The 24,191-nt window shown below is 44.1% G+C and overlaps 1 protein-coding gene across 1 annotated transcript; it reads left to right on the top strand.

Moving 5' to 3' along the window:
* Positions 1 to 1,728: 1,728 nt before the first annotated feature.
* On the top strand, positions 1,729 to 23,157 carry GGI43DRAFT_380103 (non-ribosomal peptide synthetase; the record flags this gene model as incomplete). Its single annotated transcript, XM_083202934.1, has 5 exons — positions 1,729 to 3,549; positions 3,607 to 12,351; positions 12,442 to 21,129; positions 22,405 to 22,473; positions 22,549 to 23,157. The coding sequence occupies 5 exons, from the start codon at positions 1,729 to 1,731 to the stop codon at positions 23,155 to 23,157; spliced, it is 19,932 nt and encodes a 6,643-aa protein (XP_083065603.1).
* Between the last annotated feature and the right edge of the window lie 1,034 nt (positions 23,158 to 24,191).

Below are 24,191 nucleotides of genomic sequence, written 5' to 3'. Positions count from 1 at the left end.
CAATTTTGATGAGATAGCAACAAAAACCCACTGGCCAATTTTTCGAGAAGAATACGGTATTGCTTACTCCGTACGAAGTATATACTACATCTTCCCTTACCATCACGAAATCCAGGAGCGCTTACTTTGGCACCTGCAGGTGCAAGGGATACTCCCTCTAATACCCTTGGCGGATTTCCTTTTACCTTAGATAAACAGTGAGCGTCTGAAGCATCTTCTTAGTAAACAATTAGCGACAATGTATGTAGATATGACCTTTACATTGCTATCTAGGCCACAGCACATATGAAATCCTTCAAACAATGACTAAATAGGAGTTCTTACTCATCGATACATAAAGTGTGGCGTAACGCAGCGCTTGAAACTGTCGTAAAATCTATCAAAATACTTGTATGGAGTACGGAGCACATGTAATTAATTCTAGTACAGTATAACTAGTAAGTGGGCTGCAGAAGAACTGTTTGTAGCCTAAGTTGGCCCAGAAAAGTAGTGCTTATTACAAACTGGGCCATCCTTCATATTACATGTTGCATTCTTGGTTGTCATTGGGCAGTAGAATTGACCCCGGCAAAGGATCCAAACACATCCTTGTGCTCTATACTAATTTTTGGGAGCAAATATCGAATACAGTATAATCCTTATTCTTCTTCGTACGGAGAACTAGGTTCGGATACTACTTTGTATACTCTCCTTCATGGGCATTGAGAGATGATACGGTGCAGATAAAATAACAATACTGTATGCTACCCTGCAAAATAATAGTACTAACATGTATAAAAGACTGTGAAAATATTACAGGATTAAATTGAAAAGAAAATTATATTATATATTTAAAAAAAATATGAAATTGTATTACCTTCTATTTTAAAGTTTAATATTAACACTGTAAAGTTAATTTATTTATACAATATTTGTCTTAACAATTCATATAGTAATTAAAGGTACATGTTTCAACGTATTATAATGTTAATTAATATGATAAATAAATACAATTTAAATATGGTCGACTCAGAAAATTTATCATAGTTGCTATTAATATAAGTATTATAACATTAAAAATGTTAATGGTACTAATTAGAGCTTTTTTTTAGCACTTATAGTGTACTGTCAAATATATTATTATCCGTAGATTGCTTTTAGCAGTTTGTTGTACCCACTTAGATACTTAAATAAGTACCTGCGGATTTCATTTTTCATATAACTATTACTACTAGGTAACTTCAAGGCGAGACAGCCAGCCAGCAAAAGTGGGACAATCAGTCATTGCTTACATGTAACAAACACGGATTGGACATTGTGATATATTCCAATATATCGCGTATTAACCCCTCAGGGTTGGTCTCTAGCCCATACTTCGTATGCCATGTTTATCCGTTTCTCATGCCGACCCTAAATGTATCCGGGTGCTCCCTGCTTGATTCGGACAAGGATGCACAAGACGCAACGTGCCAAAGATCGATAGTTTTGGGGTTGCCGGCCACTTGGTAAGATGAACTAATGTGGTGCTGTTTCCTGCGGCTAGTAACGGTTAGTATTACAGAAATGGTGTGCTGCAAACTTGACCGTCGAAAATATATGATCTATTAGTTAATCCAATTGCTACGAGAAAAATAGGAGTAGTCTACAGCAAATTTTAACACTATCTTTTCAATTTTCCCCTATTCATTCGATAGAACATATCTATCATATTGCTTGCATACCATAGAGCCCTACACCTCTTATCATATCATGGCAGGCAACGATGATTTACAGAAAATTTGGGAGTGGAATGCCATCGTCCCAATATCAATACAGATATGCATACACGATATTATTGCGAAGGTAGCCCGAGAGCAGCCGAATGAGCCAGCTATTTGTGCCTGGGATGGCGAGTTGACGTATAGAGAGCTAGATGAGCTCTCAACGAGCCTGTCATGCCAGTTAAACGCCCTCGACCTTGGACAGGGGATTGTTCCCCTCTGCTTTGAGAAATCAGTATGGATGCCCGTGGCGATGATTGCAATTTTTAAAGCCGGAGGAGCATGCGCTGCCCTTGATGTTACCTTACCAGAGGAGAGGCTCCGAGGGATTGTCCAGCAAGTTCAGCCAAAAGTCATCCTTTCATCATTCGAAAACAGGAGTAAAGCCTCGCGAATAGCTGGAAAGAACATTTCGCTCAAAGTGGTGGATAAATCCAGCATTCTCAACGCTGATCTCACACAAATGGATTTTGGAACGAACAATAAGTCAGTATTGCCGGCCGTAAATCCTTCGGATCTACTCTATGTAGTGTTTACGTCTGGCAGCACTGGAGTACCCAAAGGAGCAAAAATAAGTCATCAGAACTTTGCCAGTGCTTTACACTACCAGAGCGAAAAACTATGCTTCAGTTCAACAAGCCGAGTACTAGATTTTGCCTCCTATGCCTTTGATATAGCTTGGTTTAACTTCATCTTCACATTATGCTGTGGAGGCTGCCTATGTATAGGGTCGCATGAAGAGATGCGCAATGACCCAGCGGCTTGTATACAACAGTATAAAGTCAATTTTGCTCATCTTACACCTTCTCTTACACATATTGTTTCTCCAGAGGCTTTATCTCAACTAGATATTCTAGTAACTAGTGGCGAGATTCTTACTGCATCTCACGCTGAAAAGGTTTCACTACCTAAAAAAATTATTAATGCTTACGGTCCTGCGGAGTGCACTCCACATGCTACCGCTTCAGTCATCACACAGACAGAAATGATGTATCCGCCAATCGGCAGAGGCTATGGAGCGTGCACTTGGGTAGTTGACTTGGATGATGAGAGTCGTCTTGTACCTATAGGAGAAGAGGGCGAATTATGGCTTGAAGGCCCGCTCGTAGGTGAAGGATATCTCAACGATGAAGAGAAAACTTCATCTGTCTTTGTGGTTGACCCTCCATGGCTTCTGACTGGTGCACCAGCCATGGACGGCCGCCAGGGCCGTCTATATAAGACTGGAGATATTGTGCGACAGAATGAAGATGGTACATTTATGTTTACCCGCAGAAAGGACGCCCAAGTAAAGATTAACGGCCAGCGCGTGGAGCTTGGTGAAGTGGAATATCATGTCAGACGCTTACTGCGCGGAAGTTCTCAGCTGGTAGCGGAAGTGATAAAACCACGCAACGCCAGTAGTACGATTCTTGTCATATTTATCTGCATCGATGAATTTGAAAATAAAGATAAAGATGCTCTGAAGGCATCAGTGGCGACTCTAACGCAAGGAATAGATGAACTTCTTGCTCAGGTGGTGCCATCCTATATGGTGCCCTCCGCGTACATTCCCACGAAGGAAATCCCAATGACTGCAACAGGGAAAACAGATCGGAAAGCCTTACATGAAATAGGCAGCCATTTGACTACTTTTGAGCTGGCTGCGCTTGATCCTAGACGACAGACCGAATTTCAGGCGCCCAGAACAGAAGCTGAAGAGAAGATGCAAAGTTGGTGGGCTACAGTGCTAGGAATTGAGGCCTCTATGATTAGCCTCGATGATAATTTTCTCCATATCGGGGGCGATTCTATCCAAGCAATGAAGCTTGTTGGAATTGCACGTCAGCAAGGATTGGCTCTGACTGTAGCTGATATATTTAAACAGCCTTGCCTATATGAGCTTGCTCAGCTCTTGAACCATTCCAATCACGTTTCTACACCGACCAATGAGCCATTGACTCCCTTTTCTCTCGTTGGAAATGGAATACACCTATATGATGCTCGACAGCAAGTGGCGTCCCAATGTGGCCTTGATGCCGGTCAAATCCAAGACATCTTTCCCTGCACCCCGCTACAAGAAGGGCTACTTGCTATGACAGTAAAACGGCCAGGCGACTATATATCGGAGAGGAATTTCATTCTTCGAACGGGATTAGATATAGAAAGGTTTAAAAAAGCCTGCGAACATGTTGTCGCCATCCTCCCCATCCTCCGGACACGAATCTTTGACTTGCCTGGTATAGGACTCGTACAGGCGATTCTAAATGAAACTATATCATGGGAATCAACTGATGAGGATAAAATACCAGGTAGATATATAAAGTTTGGTGATAAACTAACTCGATTTAATTTGAGTGTTGATCGTGATCTTAGAACCATCTTCAAGTGGAAGATGCATCATGCGCTTTATGATGGATGGTCGGTGCCTTTAATGCTTGATGCTATTGAAACGGCATACCAAGGAGGAAAAATAGAAGCAGTGCCGTTTCAGAGATTCGTCCACTACATTCGAAGCATAGACAAAAAAGCAGCTCATGATTACTGGTATAAATACTATGAGCTGTCGCAAGCCACAATTTTCCCCGCGACTCCTTCACCAGCATATACGTCGAATGTTGATGAAATCATCGAACATCGCTTCACAAACATAGCATGGGCGAAAACAAATATCACGGCATCTACTGTTATTCGCACGGCCTGGGCAATGCTCCAGGGAGCTTATACAGGTTCAAGTGACGTTGCTTTCGGTGCGACTGTCACTGGCCGGCAAGCAGCGGTTTTAGGCGTTGAGCAAATGGCGGCACCTGCTATCGCCACTGTCCCTGTACGAGTTGTTTGGGAGCCAAATCAAACTTTGAATGAGCTATTGCAGCTGGTACAGCAACAGTCAATAGACAGTATCCCATACGAACAGATTGGCCTGCGAGAAATCCGTAAAGTTAGCCAAGATGCAGAACATGGCTGTAACTTCCAAGCTCTCCTCGTGGTACAGCCGCCTGGACTGGAAACAGATCAAAGTAAAGTTTTCGAATTTATATCTGAGCATATGGGTGCATTAAATGGCTTCAATTCATATGCTCTACAGCTTATATGCACCCTCTTAGAAGATGGCTTACATGTAAGCATCAGCTTTGACTCGGCCGCTATTGGTAGGGCAGAGTTAGAGAGAATTGTCAGCCAATTTGAGCATATCGTACGAATTATTTGCGATGAAAGATTACGAGCGAGGAAGCTGCACGAAATCAACATCCTTAGTAATGAAGACTTACAGGACATTTGGAATTGGAATGCAAGGCTGCCAGAAACGGTAGACGACCTGATTCACAGAATTATCGAAAAGATGGCGACCCAACAGCCGAATTCGATAGCAATACGGGCCTGGGATGGAGTGCTGACCTACGCGGAGCTTGACTGCATTGCATCAAGATTTGCACTATATCTTGCAAAGAATGGCGTGCATGGAAACGTACTGGTCCCTTTATGTTTCGAAAAGTCCATGTGGACAGCAGTCGCAATGCTTTCCGTTATGAAGGCAGGCGCAGCTTCGCTACTTCTTGACATCAACCAGCCAGAAGAACGACTGCGGACGATAATACGGCAAGTTAATCCGCACATTATCCTCTCGTCCGCCGATAATGAATCCTTGGCTACTCGTTTGAGCGATACCTCTGCCGAGGTAGAAGTCATAAGTAGAGCAGCGCTAGACGCTCTGAGTGCTGATTCGCAAATTATGTCACAAGACATTATGAAAAATAACGTGGTACCACAGTCACCGTTGGACTTATTATATGTTGTTTTTACGTCGGGTAGCACTGGTATCCCCAAAGGTGTCAAGATTTCGCATCAGAATTTCTCAAGTGCTGTAAAGCACCAGCAAGCTGAGCTTGGCTTTAATTCATCGAGTCAGGTGCTGGACTTTGCCTCTTACGCCTTTGACATGGCATGGTCGAATTTTATATTTACTTTGTGTACTGGCGGCTGTCTCTGCGTAGGATCGCAGAGCGAAATGAGGGATGACCTCGCAGGTTGTTTGCAACGGTATCATATTACTTTTATACAATTAACCCCATCACTTGCCAGGACTATCGATGCTGTTATGCTTTCGCGCTTGGATGTTCTTCTTCTCGCTGGAGAAGGACTCTCCATGACAGACGTTGACCACGCCTCTGTTGCAAAAAAGCTTCTGAACGCATACGGCCCTGCGGAATGTTCTGTATGTGGAACTGCGTCAAATCTAAAAACTCATACAAGAGGTCCGCCACCCATAGGAAAAGGTATTGGCCAGTGCACGTGGGTAGTAGATCCAGAAGACAACACAAAACTTGTGCCTATTGGCGTCGAAGGTGAACTATGGCTGGAAGGCCCGTTAGTTGGTCAAGGCTATTTTCACAACGAGGAGCATACTGCGGCCGCGTTTATTCAAGACCCCGCCTGGCTTCTAAGAGGATCTCCGGCTAAACCTGGCAGAAAAGGACGTCTTTATAAGACAGGAGATCTTGTACGGTATACTGCTGATGGCGCGCTTATTTTTACTGGGCGTAAAGATAGCCAGGTCAAAATTAGAGGACAAAGAATTGAGCTCGGCGAAGTGGAGTATCATATTACCAAGCTACTGCCCGATTCATATGGTAACATACAGATAAAGGCTGAGGTGGTTGTCCCTCTTGACGGAAATGGCGAAGTAATGGCATTGTTTGTTTGCGCTTCTGATGTCAAGGATAATGCACGCCTCGACGAACTAAAGCCCTTTATTTCGAAAATTAAGAAAGAAATTGACCAACACTTGATTGAGATACTTCCGTCATATATGATACCCTCAGCTTTTGTTCCAATTGCAATTTTACCTTTGACTACCACGGGAAAAATTGATAGAAAAGTCTTGAAAAGAATTGGTAGTGAGATGACTTTTAAAAAGTTATTGGAGTTCCAACCAAACCAACAAGCCGAGAGAAAGTCGCCCGTGACAAAGGCTGAAGAGCAGATGTGTAACCTGTGGGCGACTGTGCTTGGCGTTGATCCTATAGAAATCAGCGCTGATGATAGCTTCCTACGCATTGGAGGCGACTCAATTCAGGCTATGAGACTAGTTAGCATGGCAAGAAGCCAGTGCTTATTGTTCTCCGTTGAAGACGTCTTCAAACAGCCACGTCTTTGTGATCTTGCTAAGGTAGCAAAGGCCAATTTTAACGACATTGAGTCCCCAGTCGACGAGATTCTGCCTTTTTCTCTACTCCAGTCAGAAATTGATTTAGGAGCGGCTATAAAGCTAGCGGCGTCTCTCTGTGGTATCCAGCCTGAGGCAATACAAGATATCTTCCCCTGCTCACCACTGCAGGAAGGTTTGATAGCTATGACCGAGAAACAATCAGGACAATACATCTCACGCAATGAATTCGAGCTCCCACAGTCGATAGATCCAAGTACTATTAGAGGGGCGTTCGAGGAGATGGCTACAAATATTCCTATCCTGCGAACTCGGGTCGTGCACCTGCCTGGTCAAGGCTTTGTCCAAATTATCGTCGACGAGCCAGCACACTGGACTGAAGAGCGCTCAAACGCTAACATGGGACTTGGTACAAGACTTAATACTATAAGTGTTACCACAAAACGCGACGGTAAAACAACCCTTACCTGGCTAATACACCACGCTCTGTACGACGGGTGGTCGTTTCACTTGCTGTTGGACGCACTTAAAGAATTGCTATTACGAAATGAACCACATTCTTGGCCAATTTCACTTCGGCCGTTCATTCGTCATATCCAAAATATCGACGTTGCAGCATCTCAGGAGTACTGGCAAACGCACTTCCAAGGATGTGAGGCGGCTATATTTCCGGTGTGCCCTACCCCTTCGTATGTCCCTCGGGTGGACAGTATATTGGAACATGTAATTACGAATCTTACATGGCCGTCAAACGATATCACGCCTTCTACAGTTATTCGCACGGCATGGTCTCTTTTACAAGCAAAATATACAACAGCAAATGACATTGTCTTTGGAGCAACAGTTACAGGCAGGCAGGCTGCACTGACAGGAATCGAGAGGGTAGCTGGACCGACAATCGCGACCATCCCCGTACGGATAGTGCTAGATCCCAGTCTCCAAATTGAAGAACAGCTTCAAAAAATACAGATACAGGCCGCCGAATCTATGATGTACGAGCATTTTGGTCTTCAAGAGATTCGAAAACTTAGCCAAGAGGCGGAACTTGGTTGTAACTTCCAAGCTTTGCTGGTGATACAGCCTGCCGAACTAAATACTCCTCGGAATACAATTCTCAAAGCTGTCACATCTACAGCAAACAGTGAGCTTCAAGGCCAAGCAGATGTATTCTCCACGTATGCGTTGGAGATGATCTTTGATCTAAAAGATTCAGGAGTCTCACTAGCCTTAAATTTCGACTCCGCAGTGATTGGAGCTAAACGAATACAGAGGATAGCTGAACAATTTGAGCATTTTCTACGGCTAGTTTGTTCTAAAAATCAGCTTCAAAGAACAATTGGCGATCTTGAAAGCGCCTGTAAGCAGGACCTTCAAGATATCTGGGCGTGGAATAGCGCAGTGCCCGACGCTGTGGAGATGTGTATACACGATATAATTGCAGAAACTACAAAAAAGCAACCATCTGCGCCAGCAATATGCGCCTGGGATGGCGAGCTTTCCTATAAAGAGTTAGATGAGCTTTCAACGCTTTTATCCGAGCGGCTGATAGAGCTTGGAGTTGGCCGGAATGTACCAGTGCCACTGCTCTTTGAGAAATCGATGTTCATGCCCCTTGCCATGTTATCTGTCATGAAAGCCGGCGGCTGCTGCATTGCCATGGACATAAATCAGCCTGAAGAACGGCTGAGGACTATTATAGGTCAAATTAAACCGACAATAATCCTCTCATCTGCCCAAAATGAGACAATGGCATCTCATCTTAGTGAAATAGCGCATATCGAAGGTGTGAGCAAGTCGACGTTAGAGAAATTGAATGCTGGTCGTGTTGGAATAGCGATTCATCCACCTGTATTAGCTTCAGGGCCCTCTAGCTTGCTTTATATAGTTTTTACATCCGGCAGTACCGGCATCCCAAAAGGAGCACAGATCTCTCACCAAAACTTTGCTAGCGCTATCAAGCACCAGAGTCATCACCTTGGGTTTACTCCAGTAAGCAGAGTGCTTGATTTTGCATCTTACGCTTTTGACATGGCCTGGTCAAACTTCCTTTTCACTTTATGTATAGGAGGATGTCTTTGCATTGGCTCTTATAATGAGATGCAAAATGATCTCGCAGGCTGTCTACAGCGGTACAATATCTCTTTTGCTCAGCTCACGCCCTCACTTGCTCGTACAGTTGATGTGGAAGTTTTATCTGCCCTAGATACCCTAATCCTTGCTGGTGAAGGATTACAAGCCTCCGATATCGAGCGTTGTGCTAAAGTTAGAAATCTAATCAATGCTTATGGCCCTGCAGAATGTAGTGTTTGCGCTACAGCGGCAAATCTTAGGCAAAATAATTCAGGTTTGCCGATAATTGGGAAAGGAGTTGGGCAGTGTACATGGATTGTTGATCCTAAGGATTCAAGCCACCTTGTGCCTGTCGGTGTTGAGGGAGAGCTTTGGTTAGAAGGCCCATTAGTAGGCCTCGGATATCTTGATGATGAGCGAACCGCAGCTTCATTCATCATTGATCCGCCTTGGCTATTGAACGGAGCACCAGGGCAGCGTGGCAGGCAAGGTCGCCTCTATAAAACAGGTGACTTGGTGAGATATAACTCTGACGGATCATTGATCTTTATCGGCCGTAAGGATTCGCAAGCCAAGATTCGTGGCCAACGCCTGGAGCTTGGTGAAGTTGAGCTTCATATCCAAAAGTCTTTGCAAGAATTTCAAGATTTACAAGTTGTGGCTGAGATTGTAACTCCACGCGACGGCTCAAATCAGGTGCTGATTGCATTCCTAATGGTAGGAAATAAGAATGAAGAAGGTAAAATAATGAGCGAGATAGCGAGATTACGAGGCGCTCTTAGCAATACCATCCCTTCGTATATGATTCCATCAGCGTTTATACCATTGGATAATTTTCCAATGACTACAACCGGAAAGACAGACAGGAAAAGGTTTCGCGAAATTGGAAGCAGCCTAACAATAGAAGAAGTATTCGCCTTTGCTCAACAAGCACAGCAACAAAAACGAGAACCACGCACACTAACGGAAAAGAAAATGCAGCGTCTATGGGCAGAAATACTTGAAATTAATAGTTCTCAGATCAGTATTGACGATAGCTTTCTTCGCATCGGCGATTCGATTCAAGCTATCAAGCTTGTCAGAGCAGCACGAGAACAAGGCCTATCTATTACAGTTGCCGACATTTTCAAGCATCCCCAACTTTTGGAGCTTGCTCAAGTGGCAACAGCAGCAAAGCATGCCGAGGTAGAGGACCAAATAATTCCATTCTCCTTGCTCAGCACGGGGCTCCGCGAGGATGAAATTCGACACGCTGCAGCATTATTATGTGGAGTTGAATCGGTTCGAATCCAAGACGTGTTCCCCTGTACACCACTGCAAGAGGGGCTTTTAGCTTTAACTGAAAAGGAATTCGGTGACTATGTCTCTCAAAACGAATATATTTTACGACCAGGCACAGATATAGACAGATTTAAGAAGGCATGCGAAACTGTTTTTGGTGCATTTCCTATTTTACGAACTCGTATCGTGGATTTACCTGACCAAGGGCTAGTACAAGTAATTGTTGAAGAAACTATGGAGTGGCAGACTAATAAAATGAGAAACACTGGGCTGGGGAAGAAGCTCACGCAATTTCATCTAACCATCGACGAAGACTTTTTCATCCGCTTTTCGTGGGAGATTCATCATGCTCTTTATGATGGCTGGACATTCCCCATTTTGCTCAACGCTATCGCCAGTGCATATGAGGGCAAAACGCAATTCTCGACTACGCCATTTCAAGCATTTATCCGCCATCTCCAAAATACAGACAGAAGAGCAGCGAGTGATTTCTGGCAAGCTCAGTTTAAGGGCCTTCGTTCATCACCTTTCCCACCTCGCCCTTCAGTACGGCAACCTCGAATCGCTGCTGTTATTGACCAAGAAATCATTGACATTCAGTGGCCTGACACTAATATCACAGCGCCTACAGCAATTCGTGCGGCTTGGGCTCTCGTACAAGGCTATTGCTCAGGTTCAAACGACATTTTATTCGGTACTATTGCTCTTGGCCGACAGCTTCCAGTCCTTGGTATTGAACAGATAGCAGGACCAACTATTGCTACAGTTCCAGTGCGAATAGCCCTAAACCCCAGTGTACAGACAGTGGGCGAATTTCTACGCCAAGTACAACAGCAGGCAATAGATTACTTGTCTTATGAGCAAATGGGCCTCCAAGAAATTCGTCGAGTGAGTCAGGAATCACAATATGCCTGCGACTTTTCCACCTTACTTGTTATCCAGCCAGAAGGTCAAAGTCAATTACAGACCAAACTGTTTGAGACAATACATGATAATGAAGCTTGGTTAAATAATTTGAGTACATACCCTCTGCTCATTATCTGTGAGCTTCACGACCAAGGTGTTAAAATACGCCTGAGTTTCGATTCAACAGTCGTGGGGGCCGATCGTGTGCAGAGGATAGCAGAGCAGTTTGAACATGTCTTACGGCTGGTATGCGCGGAAGAGCAAACAAAAACAAAGCTCGATGCCATCGATTTTATAACTAAACAAGATTTACAAGACATCTGGAAGTGGAACGCAACAGTTCCGGAGACTCTGGAAGCATGTGTCCACGACCTTGTAGCTGAAACAATAGCTAAACATCCCAACTCTTTAGCAGTCGACGCATGGGATGGAACATTAACATATAAAGAGCTTGACCACTTCTCTAATTTGGTAGCGATTAAGCTCATCCAGGCTGGAATTGAGCCAAATATGCCCGTACCTCTATTATTCGAGAAATCTATGTGGATGCCCGTGAGCATCCTTGGTGTTTTGAAAGCTGGGGCAACTTCAGTTGCATTGGACAGCAGTCAGCCAGAAGAGAGACTTAAAGCTATCATCCGCCAAGTTCAGCCAAAAATTATCCTTTCTTCGACCTCTAATGCAACACTAGCATCTCAGCTAGGTGAAATGGCAATACAAGTAACCATTGTCTGCAAAGAGATGATTGAACTTTTATATCCTACTGCGGGAAGCACTGCAGACTTACAAGCTTGGAAAAGCTTAGTGCGTCCATTTCATTCACTATATATTATATTTACTTCAGGTAGCACAGGCGTACCTAAAGGGGCGAGAGTGTCGCATAAAAGCTTTGCAAGCGCCATGAAACACCAAATGAAAGTTTTTGGTTTCAACTCGACAAGCCGCGTAATTGACTTTGCATCATATGCCTTTGATATGCTATGGACAAACTATCTCTTTACTTTTTATGCGGGAGGGTGTCTTTGCATTAGGCCAAAGAGCGAAATACAAAATGATTTAACCGGCTGTCTGCAAAGATACCGAATCTCATACGCGTTCCTCACACCTTCGCTGGCGAGGACTATTGACCCAGCAGTCCTTTCTCAATTAGATGTTCTGGCCTTTGGGGGGGAAGGGTTGTTACTTTCTGACGTTACCCGTTGTGCTGGTGTAAGTAGAATCGTGAATATCTACGGTCCTTCGGAGTGTACTCCCTGCAGCACAGCGGCTATTATTACGGACTACAAAATAACGCCACAGATTGGCAAGGGGCATGGACAGTGTACTTGGATTGTTGATCCAAAAAGCGGCCAAAAATTGGTTCCTATTGGAGCTGAAGGAGAACTCTGGCTTGAAGGTCCTCTGGTCGGCCAAGGGTATCTTGATAACAGACAAACACTAGCTACATACGAGGAAGATCCAGTTTGGCTATTAAGCGGGGCACCTGGTGTACCTGGCCGGCGAGGACGGCTCTACAAGACTGGAGATCTAGTAAGGTACGATTCTGATGGCACACTAATCTTTTGTGGCCGCAAAGATTCCCAAGTTAAAATAAGAGGCCAGCGGGTCGAGCTCAGTGAAGTGGAATACCACGCGCAACAACACCTCCTCCAGAACGGTGAGGATATACGCATTATTGCCGAAATAGTATTTCCAAAATTTAGTGACAATGCTCTGTTGGTCATGTTCATCTGCCTTCGAGACTTTGGCATGGCGGTAGGAACAGATGAAAGACTAAAAAAAGAAATTTCAGCTTTAGCGGGGCCGTTACAAGAGCAGTTATCGAAGAAAATACCATCATACATGGTTCCATCAGCTTTTATCCCAGTTGAAACGATGCCTATGACAGGAACTGGAAAGACAGATAGAAGGGCATTGCGAGAGATTGCTAGTAAGCTAACTCTTGAAGAGCTTGCGGTATTGCAACCACAAAGGCGGAAGTCGTATAGAGAGCCTCAATCGATGTCAGAAAAGAGGCTCCAAGCTTTATGGTCAATAGTTCTTGGAATTGATGCAGCAAGCATCAGTGCAGATGATAGTTTTCTGAGAATCGGAGGAGACTCAATCCAAGCAATGCGACTTGTTGCTGCAGCCAGAGAACAAGGTTTGGCCTTGACAGTAGCGGATATTTTCGAACAGCCTGAGCTATCCGACTTGGCGCAATTAATGAAGGAACAAGACGAACTTATCACCACAGACGTCCCACCTTTCTCACTTCTCAGTGAAAGTGCCAATCGCTTCACGCTCGCGCAGCAAGCAGCATCTCTTTGTAAGGTGCAGACTGAGCAGATTCAAGACATATTTCCGTGCACGCCGTTGCAAGAAGGACTTCTAGCCATGACTGAGAAACATTCGGGGGACTATATCTCTCAAAACGTTTATAAACTTGAGCCCGAAATAGATACAGAAAGATTTAAGAACGCTTGTGAGAGTGTGGTGGATTCCTTGCCGATTCTTCGAACGCGAATCATCGACCTACCAGGAGAGGGACTTGTCCAGGTAGTAGTGGACGAACATATACAATGGAATTCGCAACAAGATCATATAGGACTTGGCACAAAGCTCAATTCATTTGGATTACATCATGAAGGTACCAATACGCAATTTTTATGGACAATTCACCATGCCTTGTACGACGGCTGGTCATTCGCCATCATGTTAAATGCAATCTTGAAGGCATATAATGGAGAACAAGATCTAACAACGGTTCCACTTCAGAGATATATTCAATATATCCAGGAGACGGATAGTACTGCGGCAATTCACTTCTGGAGATGTCAGTTCGAAGGTTCTCGCCCAGCTATATTTCCGCATTTCTCATCCCTAGAGACTATACCTCGAGCAGATAGTCTCCTTCGACGCGAAATTACACATTTGAGCTTTCCTAAAACTAATATCACAGCTTCTACTGCAATTAAGACTGCTTGGGCTTTGGTCCAGGGAATCTTTACCAATTCGGATGATGTCGTGTTTGGTGCTACTGTAACGGGAAGGCAAATACCAGTTGCAGGCGTGGAGCAAATCGCAGCGCCCCTCATTGCAACAGTGCCTGTGCGCGCTGTGCTAGATCAGAATGTCCATGTATCACGTCTTTTAGAAGAGATGCAGAGACAGTCGATTGATTCCACACCATATGAGCATATTGGCCTTCAAGAGATACGCAAGGTCAGCCCAGAAGCACAGCAAGGATGTGACTTCCAAACGTTGCTTGTCATCCAACCATCGGAAATAGAGCAGATTTCGAATGCGATATTCAAGCCTGTTGACATGACCGAACAAGGCGGCAGACAAGCCAGTGCATTTTCTACATATGCACTGGAACTTGTTTGCATCTTACAGGATGAAGGCCTTGCTATTATGTTAAATTTTGATTCAAGAATAGTCAAAACGCAAGAAGCTAAGCGAATACTGAATCAATTTGAGCACATATTGCGCTTAGTGTGCACTTCAAGCCAGCAGGAGATAAAATTGAACGAGATTCAAATTACCAGTGAGCAAGACATGGAAGATATTTGGAAGTGGAATTCTGTTGTTTCGTCTCCAAATGAGATGTGTGTTCATGACCTGTTGGTTGAAACAGCGCGCAAACAGCCTAATGCGCCTGCCATACATGCGTGGGATGGGCAGCTTTCATACGGAGAGCTTGATTTACTGTCATCGCGATTTGCAGCGCACCTAATGAGAGAGGGCGTTACACCTAGTACTGTAATACCACTTTGCTTCGAGAAATCGGTCCTCACACCAGTTGCTATGCTTGCGGTTATGAAGCTTGGAGCTGCTTCTGTTGCTTTGGATATCAATCAACCAAAGGATCGACTACGAAGCATAGTACAGCAGGTCCAAGCCAAAGTTATTCTCGCATCTGCAACAAATAAAGAGATCGCTTTGGAGCTAGCTGAACCATCTACCAAAGTAGAGATCATCACCACAGCATTCCTAAATGATTTGATGAACACAAAAACCTCTCAGCCTCAGAGTTTAGAACATACGGCTATCCGGCCCTCTAACTTGTTATATGCTGTATTCACATCAGGCAGTACAGGCTTACCAAAAGGTGTCTTGATATCTCATCAAAATATTGCTTCTACCATAAAAGAAGAAGTAGAGACACTCGGCTTCAAGCCTCGCAGTAGGGTACTTGATTTTGCCTCTTATGCTTTCGATATGTCTTGGTTCAACTTCATATTCACTCTTTATACTGGTGGATGCCTCTGTATTGGCTCACAAGAAGAGATGCATAATGACCTTACAGCTTGTATTCAGAAATACAAAGTTAGCTATGTCCAGCTAACTCCATCTCTTGCACGGTCGGTTGACTTACGAAGCCTGTCAAACCTTAGCGTGCTTGCTCTAGCTGGAGAAGCTCTGAGTCTGACTGATGCCGAGTATTTCTGTTCACTGGATAACGTGCAGATTGTGAATATTTATGGACCTGCAGAATGTACTCCCTGTAGTACAGTTTCACTTATAACTGCTGACAACAAGACCGAGCCCCCAATTGGTAGGGGCCGTGGATTAAGAACATGGGTTGTCGACCAAGAAACAGGAAGCCGCTTAGTGCCTATCGGTATTGAAGGAGAGCTATGGCTTGAAGGTCCACTAGTGGGTCGTGGGTATTTTAATGATCAGAGCGGACAGACCTCATCGGCATTCATTGAAGATCCTACTTGGCTATTACAAGGCTCGGGAAGAGTACCGGGGAGGCGCGGCCGTCTATATAAAACAAGGGATTTAGTGCGATATAACGCAAGCGGAGAGCTTATTTTTATTGGACGAAAAGACTCTCAGGCGAAAATCCGAGGCCAGCGCGTGGAACTTACAGAGGTTGAGTACCACGTTAAGAAGCTACTTCCAAGCGATGACGATATTCATGTTATAGCTGAAGTGGTTACTCCTTATAATTCGACCGGGAAGATATTGATTGCATTTATCCATCTAAAGTCTTCTAGCCAAGAAATTATAGATCTACCAACAACATTAGCGAATTTGGACAGCCGACTTGCAGATAAGATTCCGTCTTATATGATCCCAGCTGCATTTATGCCACTTACTGCTATTCCTATGACAGCAACTGGGAAAACTGATAGAAAGGCACTGCGCGAAATGGGAAACAGACTGTCTATGGAAGATATCGCGGCATTACACATATCACAACAGCCGGAAGAGACAAAAGCGCCGCTTACTTCCGGAGAAAGACGTCTGCGTCAACTATGGGCATCGGTATTAAGTATTGATTCTATTCTTATTGATGCAAACACCAGCTTTCTCCGTATTGGCGATTCAATTCAAGCTATGAGGCTTGTCGCAATAGCAAGAGAACAGGGCATGCTTCTGACTGTAGCTGATATTTTTAAGCACCCCCGATTATGTGACCAAGCCAAGCATTTGAAGTGGAATAACAAAACCTTTAAGGAGGAAATAATAGCTCCTTTTTCTCTTCTCAAAGATGGAATGACGGCTGAGTTTGTTCAGCTACAAGCAGCGTCGCTATGTGACGTTTCAAGTAGTCAAATCGAGGATGTATTACCATGCACGCCGCTGCAAGAAGGGCTCTTGGCAATGGCACAGAAGCGAAGTGGCAATTACATTGCACATATTCAGTTTATACTTCAATCTGACATAGATCTAGGAAGATTTATTCAGGCTTGTGAAGCTATATCAACAGAAATGTCGATACTTCGGACACGAGTTATTAACCTTCCTGGGCAGGGGCTTGTTCAGTCCATCGTCGACGAGCCAGTACAATGGGAAGATGAAAACAGTTTGGATGACTTATCCGGATTCTCAGCTTCAGGTATCATGGGACTAGGAACAAGACTCAGCCGGTTCAGATTATTGAGAGATGATAAATATGGCGTTCTCTTTTCGTGGACCATACATCACGCATTATACGATAACATCCTTGTTTCAATGGTACTAGATGCAATTGACAAGGCATATCGTGATGAACAAAGAGCAAAATATGTTCCATTCCAACGATTTATCTCGTATATTCATGATATAGGTAGATCAGCTGCTATCGATTTCTGGAAAGAATACTTTGATGGATCCCAAGCAGCTGTCTTTCCTCAGCTGCCCTTGCCAAGATATGCTCCTTCAACGGATAAAATACATTACGCAGCAATCAATAATATAACGTGGCCAGATACGGACATAACGCCAGCCACACTCATTCGGACTGCGTGGGCACTACTGCAAGCATTACACACGAGCTCAAATGACGTCGTCTTTGGTTGCACTGTTACTGGCCGACAAGCCGCAATACCAGGAGCAGAACATATTGCTGGTCCAACCGTAGCTACAGTGCCAGTACGGATAAAGTTTCCAGAGGAATCAGACATGACTGTCGAAGAGTTGCAAGCACAAATACAGCAACAGAGTATAGATTCGATACCTTTTGAGCAAATGGGTCTTCAAAATATCCGCAGAATGAACAAAGATGCAGAGAACAGCTGCGAATTTCAAACTTTGCTCGTTGTGCAGCCAGCAAACTTAGATGGTCAGGCCAGCATCTTCAAATCCCTTGAAAATCCTCGGACCCAGCAAGAAGCTGACGTGTCATCCACCTATGCTCTAGAGGTGGTCTGCGACCTCAATCCTCACGGACTATCTATAAAGCTCATCTATGATTCCAACGTGATAGACAATAAAAAAATTGCAAGAATGCAAGACCAGTTTGAGCATATCCTCCGACTTTTATGCGAGGAAGCCCACAAAAAGACTTTGTTTCGAGATTTGAGTTTAATTGACCAAAGCGATCTGGAAACTGTTTGGAATTGGAACGCATCTGTGCCAGAAACAGTCAAAGTCTGTATACATGACATAATTTCAGATATAGCGCAAAAACAGCCATACGCGCCGGCAATATGCGCTTGGGATGGTGAACTTACTTATATGGAATTGGAGTCATTGGCATACAGTCTATCCCTCCGTTTAACAATAATGGGCATTGGGCCAAATGTAATAGTGCCTCTTTGTTTTGAAAAGTCAATGTGGACAGCAGTTACTGCGTACGCCGTCTGGAAGACAGGCGCAGCTTGCTTCTTGGTAGATACCAACCAGCCAGAAGACCGGCTTCAGTCGATTGTACGACAGATACGGCCAAAGGCGATACTCTCATCTGCTGCGAATAAAGCACTGGCCTACCGACTGCAGGAAGCTGTTGCTGGAATACAGCTATTAGATGTCACAAGATTTTTTGATGACATTCTTGGTAACAATAACCTTCAACTACCGCATGCAACAACAAAAACAAAACCAACGGATTTACTCTATGTTGTATTCACCTCTGGTAGTACCGGAACACCTAAGGGAGCTACAGTATCGCACCAAAATTTCGCTAGTGCAATACGACATCAGACGGAAGGCCTGGGCTTTAACCCGACAAGTCGAGTACTGGATTTCGCGTCTTATGCGTTCGACATGTCTTGGTCCTGTATGCTGTTCGCTCTTTGCAATGGAGGCTGTCTTTGTGTAGGCTCTCAGGCAGAAATGCGAAACGATTTGGCAGGCTGTTTCCGTCGATATCAAATTTCACACGTCTCTTTGACCCCTTCAGTTGCTCGGACTATAGATCCAGTAGCAATGTCAGGACTAGATGTTTTGTTATTGGCTGGTGAAGCAATGTCTCCGTCCGATATCAGCCTTTTTAAGGGGATACCCACGCTATTGAATGCATATGGACCCTCAGAGTGTTCTATTTGTGCGACAGCTGCCAACGTTAATCAGTTTATTTCAGGCTCTGCCGTTCCAATTGGCAAAGGTATCGGGCAAAGAACTTGGGTGGTCGATCCCAGCAATGGCAGCTACCTTGTTCCTATTGGGGTCGAAGGAGAGTTATGGTTAGAGGGTCCATTGGTTGGTCAAGGTTATCTCAATGATGAGGAACGCACTTCGGCTGCCTTTATTCATGACCCATCTTGGCTACTCAAGGGGTTACCAGAATTGGGAATATCTGGTCGAAGGGGGCGCCTTTACAAGACAGGGGATATAGTACGCTATCAGCCAGATGGTACTCTAACTTTTGTTGGCCGTAAGGACTCACAAGCAAAAATCCACGGCCAGCGACTGGAACTTGGTGAGGTTGAGCATCACGTTCAACAATTGCTTCCTAAAGATCAAGACGTTCGAATTGTCGCTGAGATAATAAATCCACGCGAAAGCAGCGCTATACTAGCGATATTTATCAGCATACCTGAGACTAATCAACCGCAAGCACAAGCTGCCGATATAGCAAGCAAAATAAGGCAAAGTTTGGCTAAACTAGTTCCGTCATATATGATTCCTTCGGTCTTTATACCTATTGATGCCATCCCTACAACCGTAACAGGGAAAATAGACCGCAAGGCGCTCAAAACAGTCGGGAGTGCTCTCACAACGGAAGAGCTGGCAGCACTTGACCCAAAGAGGAGCCAACAACAGCGTCTACCTACCACAGTTGCAGAAAAGCAAATGCAAAACCTATGGGCGTCAATTTTAGATGTCGATGCATCTAATATATACCTCGATGACAGTTTTTATACAGTCGGCGGCGATTCTATCCAGGCAATGAGGCTGGTGGTGGCGGCACGAGAACAGGGTCTGTCGCTTACTATTACAGACATCTTGGCGTCATCGAGCCTCTCTGAGCTTATCCATTTGGAAAGTTCGGATGAAGAGGATGATAGCAGTATTGCTAATGATACAGCCCCATTACCATTTTCACTTCTCGGTGATGGCAGCTCACCTTCTATCAGTACCCTGCTAGAAACTGTTCCGAAACTTTTAGACCCTGATATCATATCATTTACGGATGTATATCCCGTCACTACTGTTCAAGCGGACTTCATCGAAATGGCAATGCGAAAAAATCCCCTGAGCTGTGCAGCGATGTATTTTAATCTCCCCGGCGATATGACAGATGTGGAGCTAGTCACGGCGTGTTCAATACTATGGGACAGATTCGATATTCTCCGCGCCATTTTTATTCGGCATGAGGGCGCCTTCTTCCACGTCATCTCAGATGCGATAGAAGTCCCTATGTGTATCCATCCAATAGAAAAAGACCTCGAATCTTCACAGCTTCATTCAAGAATACTCTCGCAACCATTGCAACTCGGAAGACCTTTCACTATGTTTCATGTCCAGAGATCGGCTCATGGTCCTGTTCGACTGACAATAAGAATAGCCCACGCACAATACGACGGACTGAGTCTTGGTCCGCTACTCGCCGCCCTCTCAGCTCTCTTGTCTCATCAACTTCCACCGTTGATTCCACAATTCTCGCGATACATCAAGCATATCCAATACCTAGAGGAGAAGTCTTTCCCATTTTGGAAAAGCTTTCTCGAAAATTCCCAGCCCTTACAAATGCCCACGCCCCGTAATTTAGAACATTCCACGGGAAAGGTGTTGCGGCTGAGCCGGACTATCCCAGCACCAGGGAGAATTGATCGTACGACTTCCGCTACGGTATTCATCGCTGCATGTGCACATGCTCTAGCTAAATTTACACATTCAATGGATCTGATATTTGGGCTTATTGTTTCAGGTCGCTCATCTCTCAGCGCAGAGCTAAAAGATATTATGGGGCCATGCTTGAATATAGTTCCCATTAGGGCAAAGATCCAGCAAGACACATTGCTGGAAGATATCATCAGTCAGGTTCAGAGCCAACGTCATCGCAGTGTTGCATATGAAGCTGCAGGGTCTAAAAATCTTCTACAGAACTGCACAGATTGGACCCCAAGCTTACGGCGATACAACTGCATTGTTCAGTTTCAGAATATCGATGAAAGCCCTGCTCTCTTCTCCGGTCATGGGCCGCAGCTCAATGTCGTTGCTAAACCTGGCCTGGTACATACAAATGACATTTTTATCATTGTTAAGCCCGCAAAGGATCACTGGTCTCTCGAAATTTCCGGGTCGGATTCTTATGACTTGAAACAGCTTAGAGAATTTCTTGACGGAGTTTGCACGTCAATATTAGGGATCTAATTCATGAAATCGCTGTCAAATCGGTAGAAGTAGTTATTTCTTCGGAGTTGCGAGTTATTATTTAGTTATATAGCACATTTCCATAGATAACATGCAAGGATGCAGATACTGAAGCGCATCATTAATTATCCAAGCATTTACTCGGTATTTCATTGCACTATTTCGGTGGCTAAAGATTTACCAACATGTTAGTGTGTTCCTAAACTTTAATGGCTGTCAAACGATATGCTCAAACTATTATTAAGTATAGAAAACTTAATATTTTACGCATCGAGTTCTCTTGGTGTAAATGGCATAGTAATGCTAGGACTACGTATTAAATAATATAGGTATGAAGCGTATGATTTATTAGAGCCGCTTAAGAACCTGCAATCCTTAAAATATATATAGCCGGGGTTTATATAGCCTGAGAGCATACAGCCGCGGCAAATCTCCGTACCGGCTGACACAATACAGCCTGCCACAATACAGCCGAAGGATTACAGGCTAAGATGTATTTACATAAAACCTCTAAAAAAAAAATAAGCTATAACTGAACAAATTAAGGAGTAGTAAGATTCGATATATAACTTAAATATATTAAATTTTTGGTTTGGTGTTTACAATTAAGAAAATGAGAGGGAGCGGCCTACTCAATATATTATACTAAATACTCCGTATATTCATTCGAAATAGATGAAAATGAGCGCATATACCTTATGATTCTGTGACTAGCGGTGAAATACCCTTACACCGCTAATCTCTTCAGTAGATAACTGGTAGTATTCCTCCGCATGTTCAACAAGGTAGTTCCATTTATTCTAGTACCTAATTTATACTTCTTACATAGAGTAAAAAAAGAAGTAGAGCTTTTTACTATTTTCAATTATATTTAAATATATAAAGGATGCAAGTAGTTTTGAGTATATTGCAGCCGGAATATTATGCTATATATAAATTACCGCCCGGAGCCAGCACTCTCGGGAAATTAGAAAAGGGGTGGTGTGCATGGCCCCTATTTATCAATTGATCTATATAAATTATTGAGCAACCTTTTGTTAATGTTGCCTGTCTCGAATGTTGCAAGACCATACGCTCTAATAATACATTCTGTCTCTCAATTGCAGTTTAGTTCCAGCTATTGAACATGAAGGCCTCTCTGCTTGCCGGCTCCATTATAGCGGGCTCTGCTGCCGCGTTTAAGGCTACGACCACTGCAAGTACACTTTTTTATAAGTCATGTCTAACAACAACTAACTGGAAGTCTAGCGCTATTTCGATGGGCAGGAGGGTGCATGCGGCTGCGGCGTTGCGAATGGCGCCAATTTCCCCTGGCAGGTGAGACTTCGCCCTATCTAGGCCTACACTACTCCGTAATAATCCTTGTGTTTCTAATTTGCATTCTGTCGGTAGCTTGGCATTAGTAGCGGGGTCTACACGGCTGCCGGCTCCCAGGCTCTCTACGACACGGCTGGTGCGTCGTGGTGTGGCGCGGGCTGCGGCAAATGCTATAACTTGACCTCGACGGGACAGGCGCCCTGCTCCTCTTGCGGTACGGGTGGCGTTGCGGGCCAAAGCATCATTGTAATGGTGACAAACCTGTGTCCTAACAATGGAAACGCGCAGTGGTGCCCAACAGTCGGAGGTACCAACCAATACGGCTATAGCTACCATTTCGACATTATGGCACAGAGTGAAATTTTTGGAGACAATGTGGTTGTTGATTTCGAGCCAGTCGCTTGCCCAGGTCAGGCCAATTCCGACTGGGGAACCTGCCTCTGTGTCGGACAGCAAGAGACGGATCCCACGCCTGTTGGTCTGGGCGACTCTGGCTCGGCTCCGCCACCTGGTAGCAGCTCAAGCCGGCCACCATCCACATCAACATCGTCAGCACCAACCGGCAGTGGGACACAATCGCTCTATGGCCAGTGTGGAGGCGTTGGGTGGACAGGGCCTACAGCTTGTCAGCCCCCAGCCACCTGTAAACAGCAAAACGACTACTACTCCCAGTGCCTTGATTAGGTAAACATCGGAACCAATTGTTAGCATTTAATAGCTTTTTACATATATATATATCAATTATAGTATATACTAGAGAAGTGAGGAGGATAAATATAAATAATGTATTTATATTTAGCTAACCCAAATTCGTACTGGAAAATATTAATCTCGTTGAAATACTTAAAATGGCTTGTTCATCAGTACTATTATCGCAAGCACCATTTCCCATGTGCCCCACTCTAGGACCCCTTGGTAAATCTCTCTCTATCACTGAGCCTATTAAAAGTAATAAAAAAGAACTTCAACCTTTCTCAAATTACCCTAGAGCCCTATTATTGTTATATTGGTTATTAGATATCCTTATATTGACCCCTCTGCCAGTGTTGGGCTTATATTTCCATAGAATACATGGCACCCTTTTATGTATTGTATATTATTCCAGCTACCCATTATAGAGAGCTTGGTACTGTGTCTCGATCTTTTATATTTCCCTACTACTGTATTTGGCGTTTGGCGTTTGACAATCTAGGATATATATACCAACTTTATTTTTTCCCAAAAACGCCGCCGAAAACGGCAACTGTATTATGAGCTACCGTGAAGACTCAAACTAAAATAAACTAGCATAGTTCTCCAACTGTAACAGGACCTGTTAGGCCTGTAAGGCGAGATGCCTTATAAGCTGGTGTAGAGGGTATATTAGCATAGGATGCTAATATAGCTGATCTTTTTGGTTATTGGCACAGTGGTGCACCCTCTCACGCTGTTACACCAACATGCTATCAAGACTTTGAGCTCACATAGCCTCATCAGTGGAGATGAATACCTTAAAACAAAACTTATGTAACTTTTATTCAGCTCTTGTAATAGCGACGAGCCGCCTCTGATTTATAATTCGTTATATTAATAATATCCTTACAAATTTTCGCCGAACGCTTCTATTAGAACTGATTTGCTTCTGTATGTGCTCTCAAAGTTTTATTCTTCCATCTATCACTGCGCAAGTGTGAATATTATATATTCCGGCATTTAACAGTCACTTATTGCAATTTCTT

The sequence above is a fragment of the Trichoderma evansii genome, assembly GCF_050947405.1.
Source record: "Trichoderma evansii strain SZMC 28006 chromosome Unknown GGI43scaffold_2, whole genome shotgun sequence".
In the NCBI taxonomy this organism is placed as follows: Eukaryota; Fungi; Ascomycota; class Sordariomycetes; order Hypocreales; family Hypocreaceae; genus Trichoderma; species Trichoderma evansii.
Note: the sequence above shows the minus strand (reverse complement) of the source record. Positions and strands in the feature narration are given on the sequence as shown.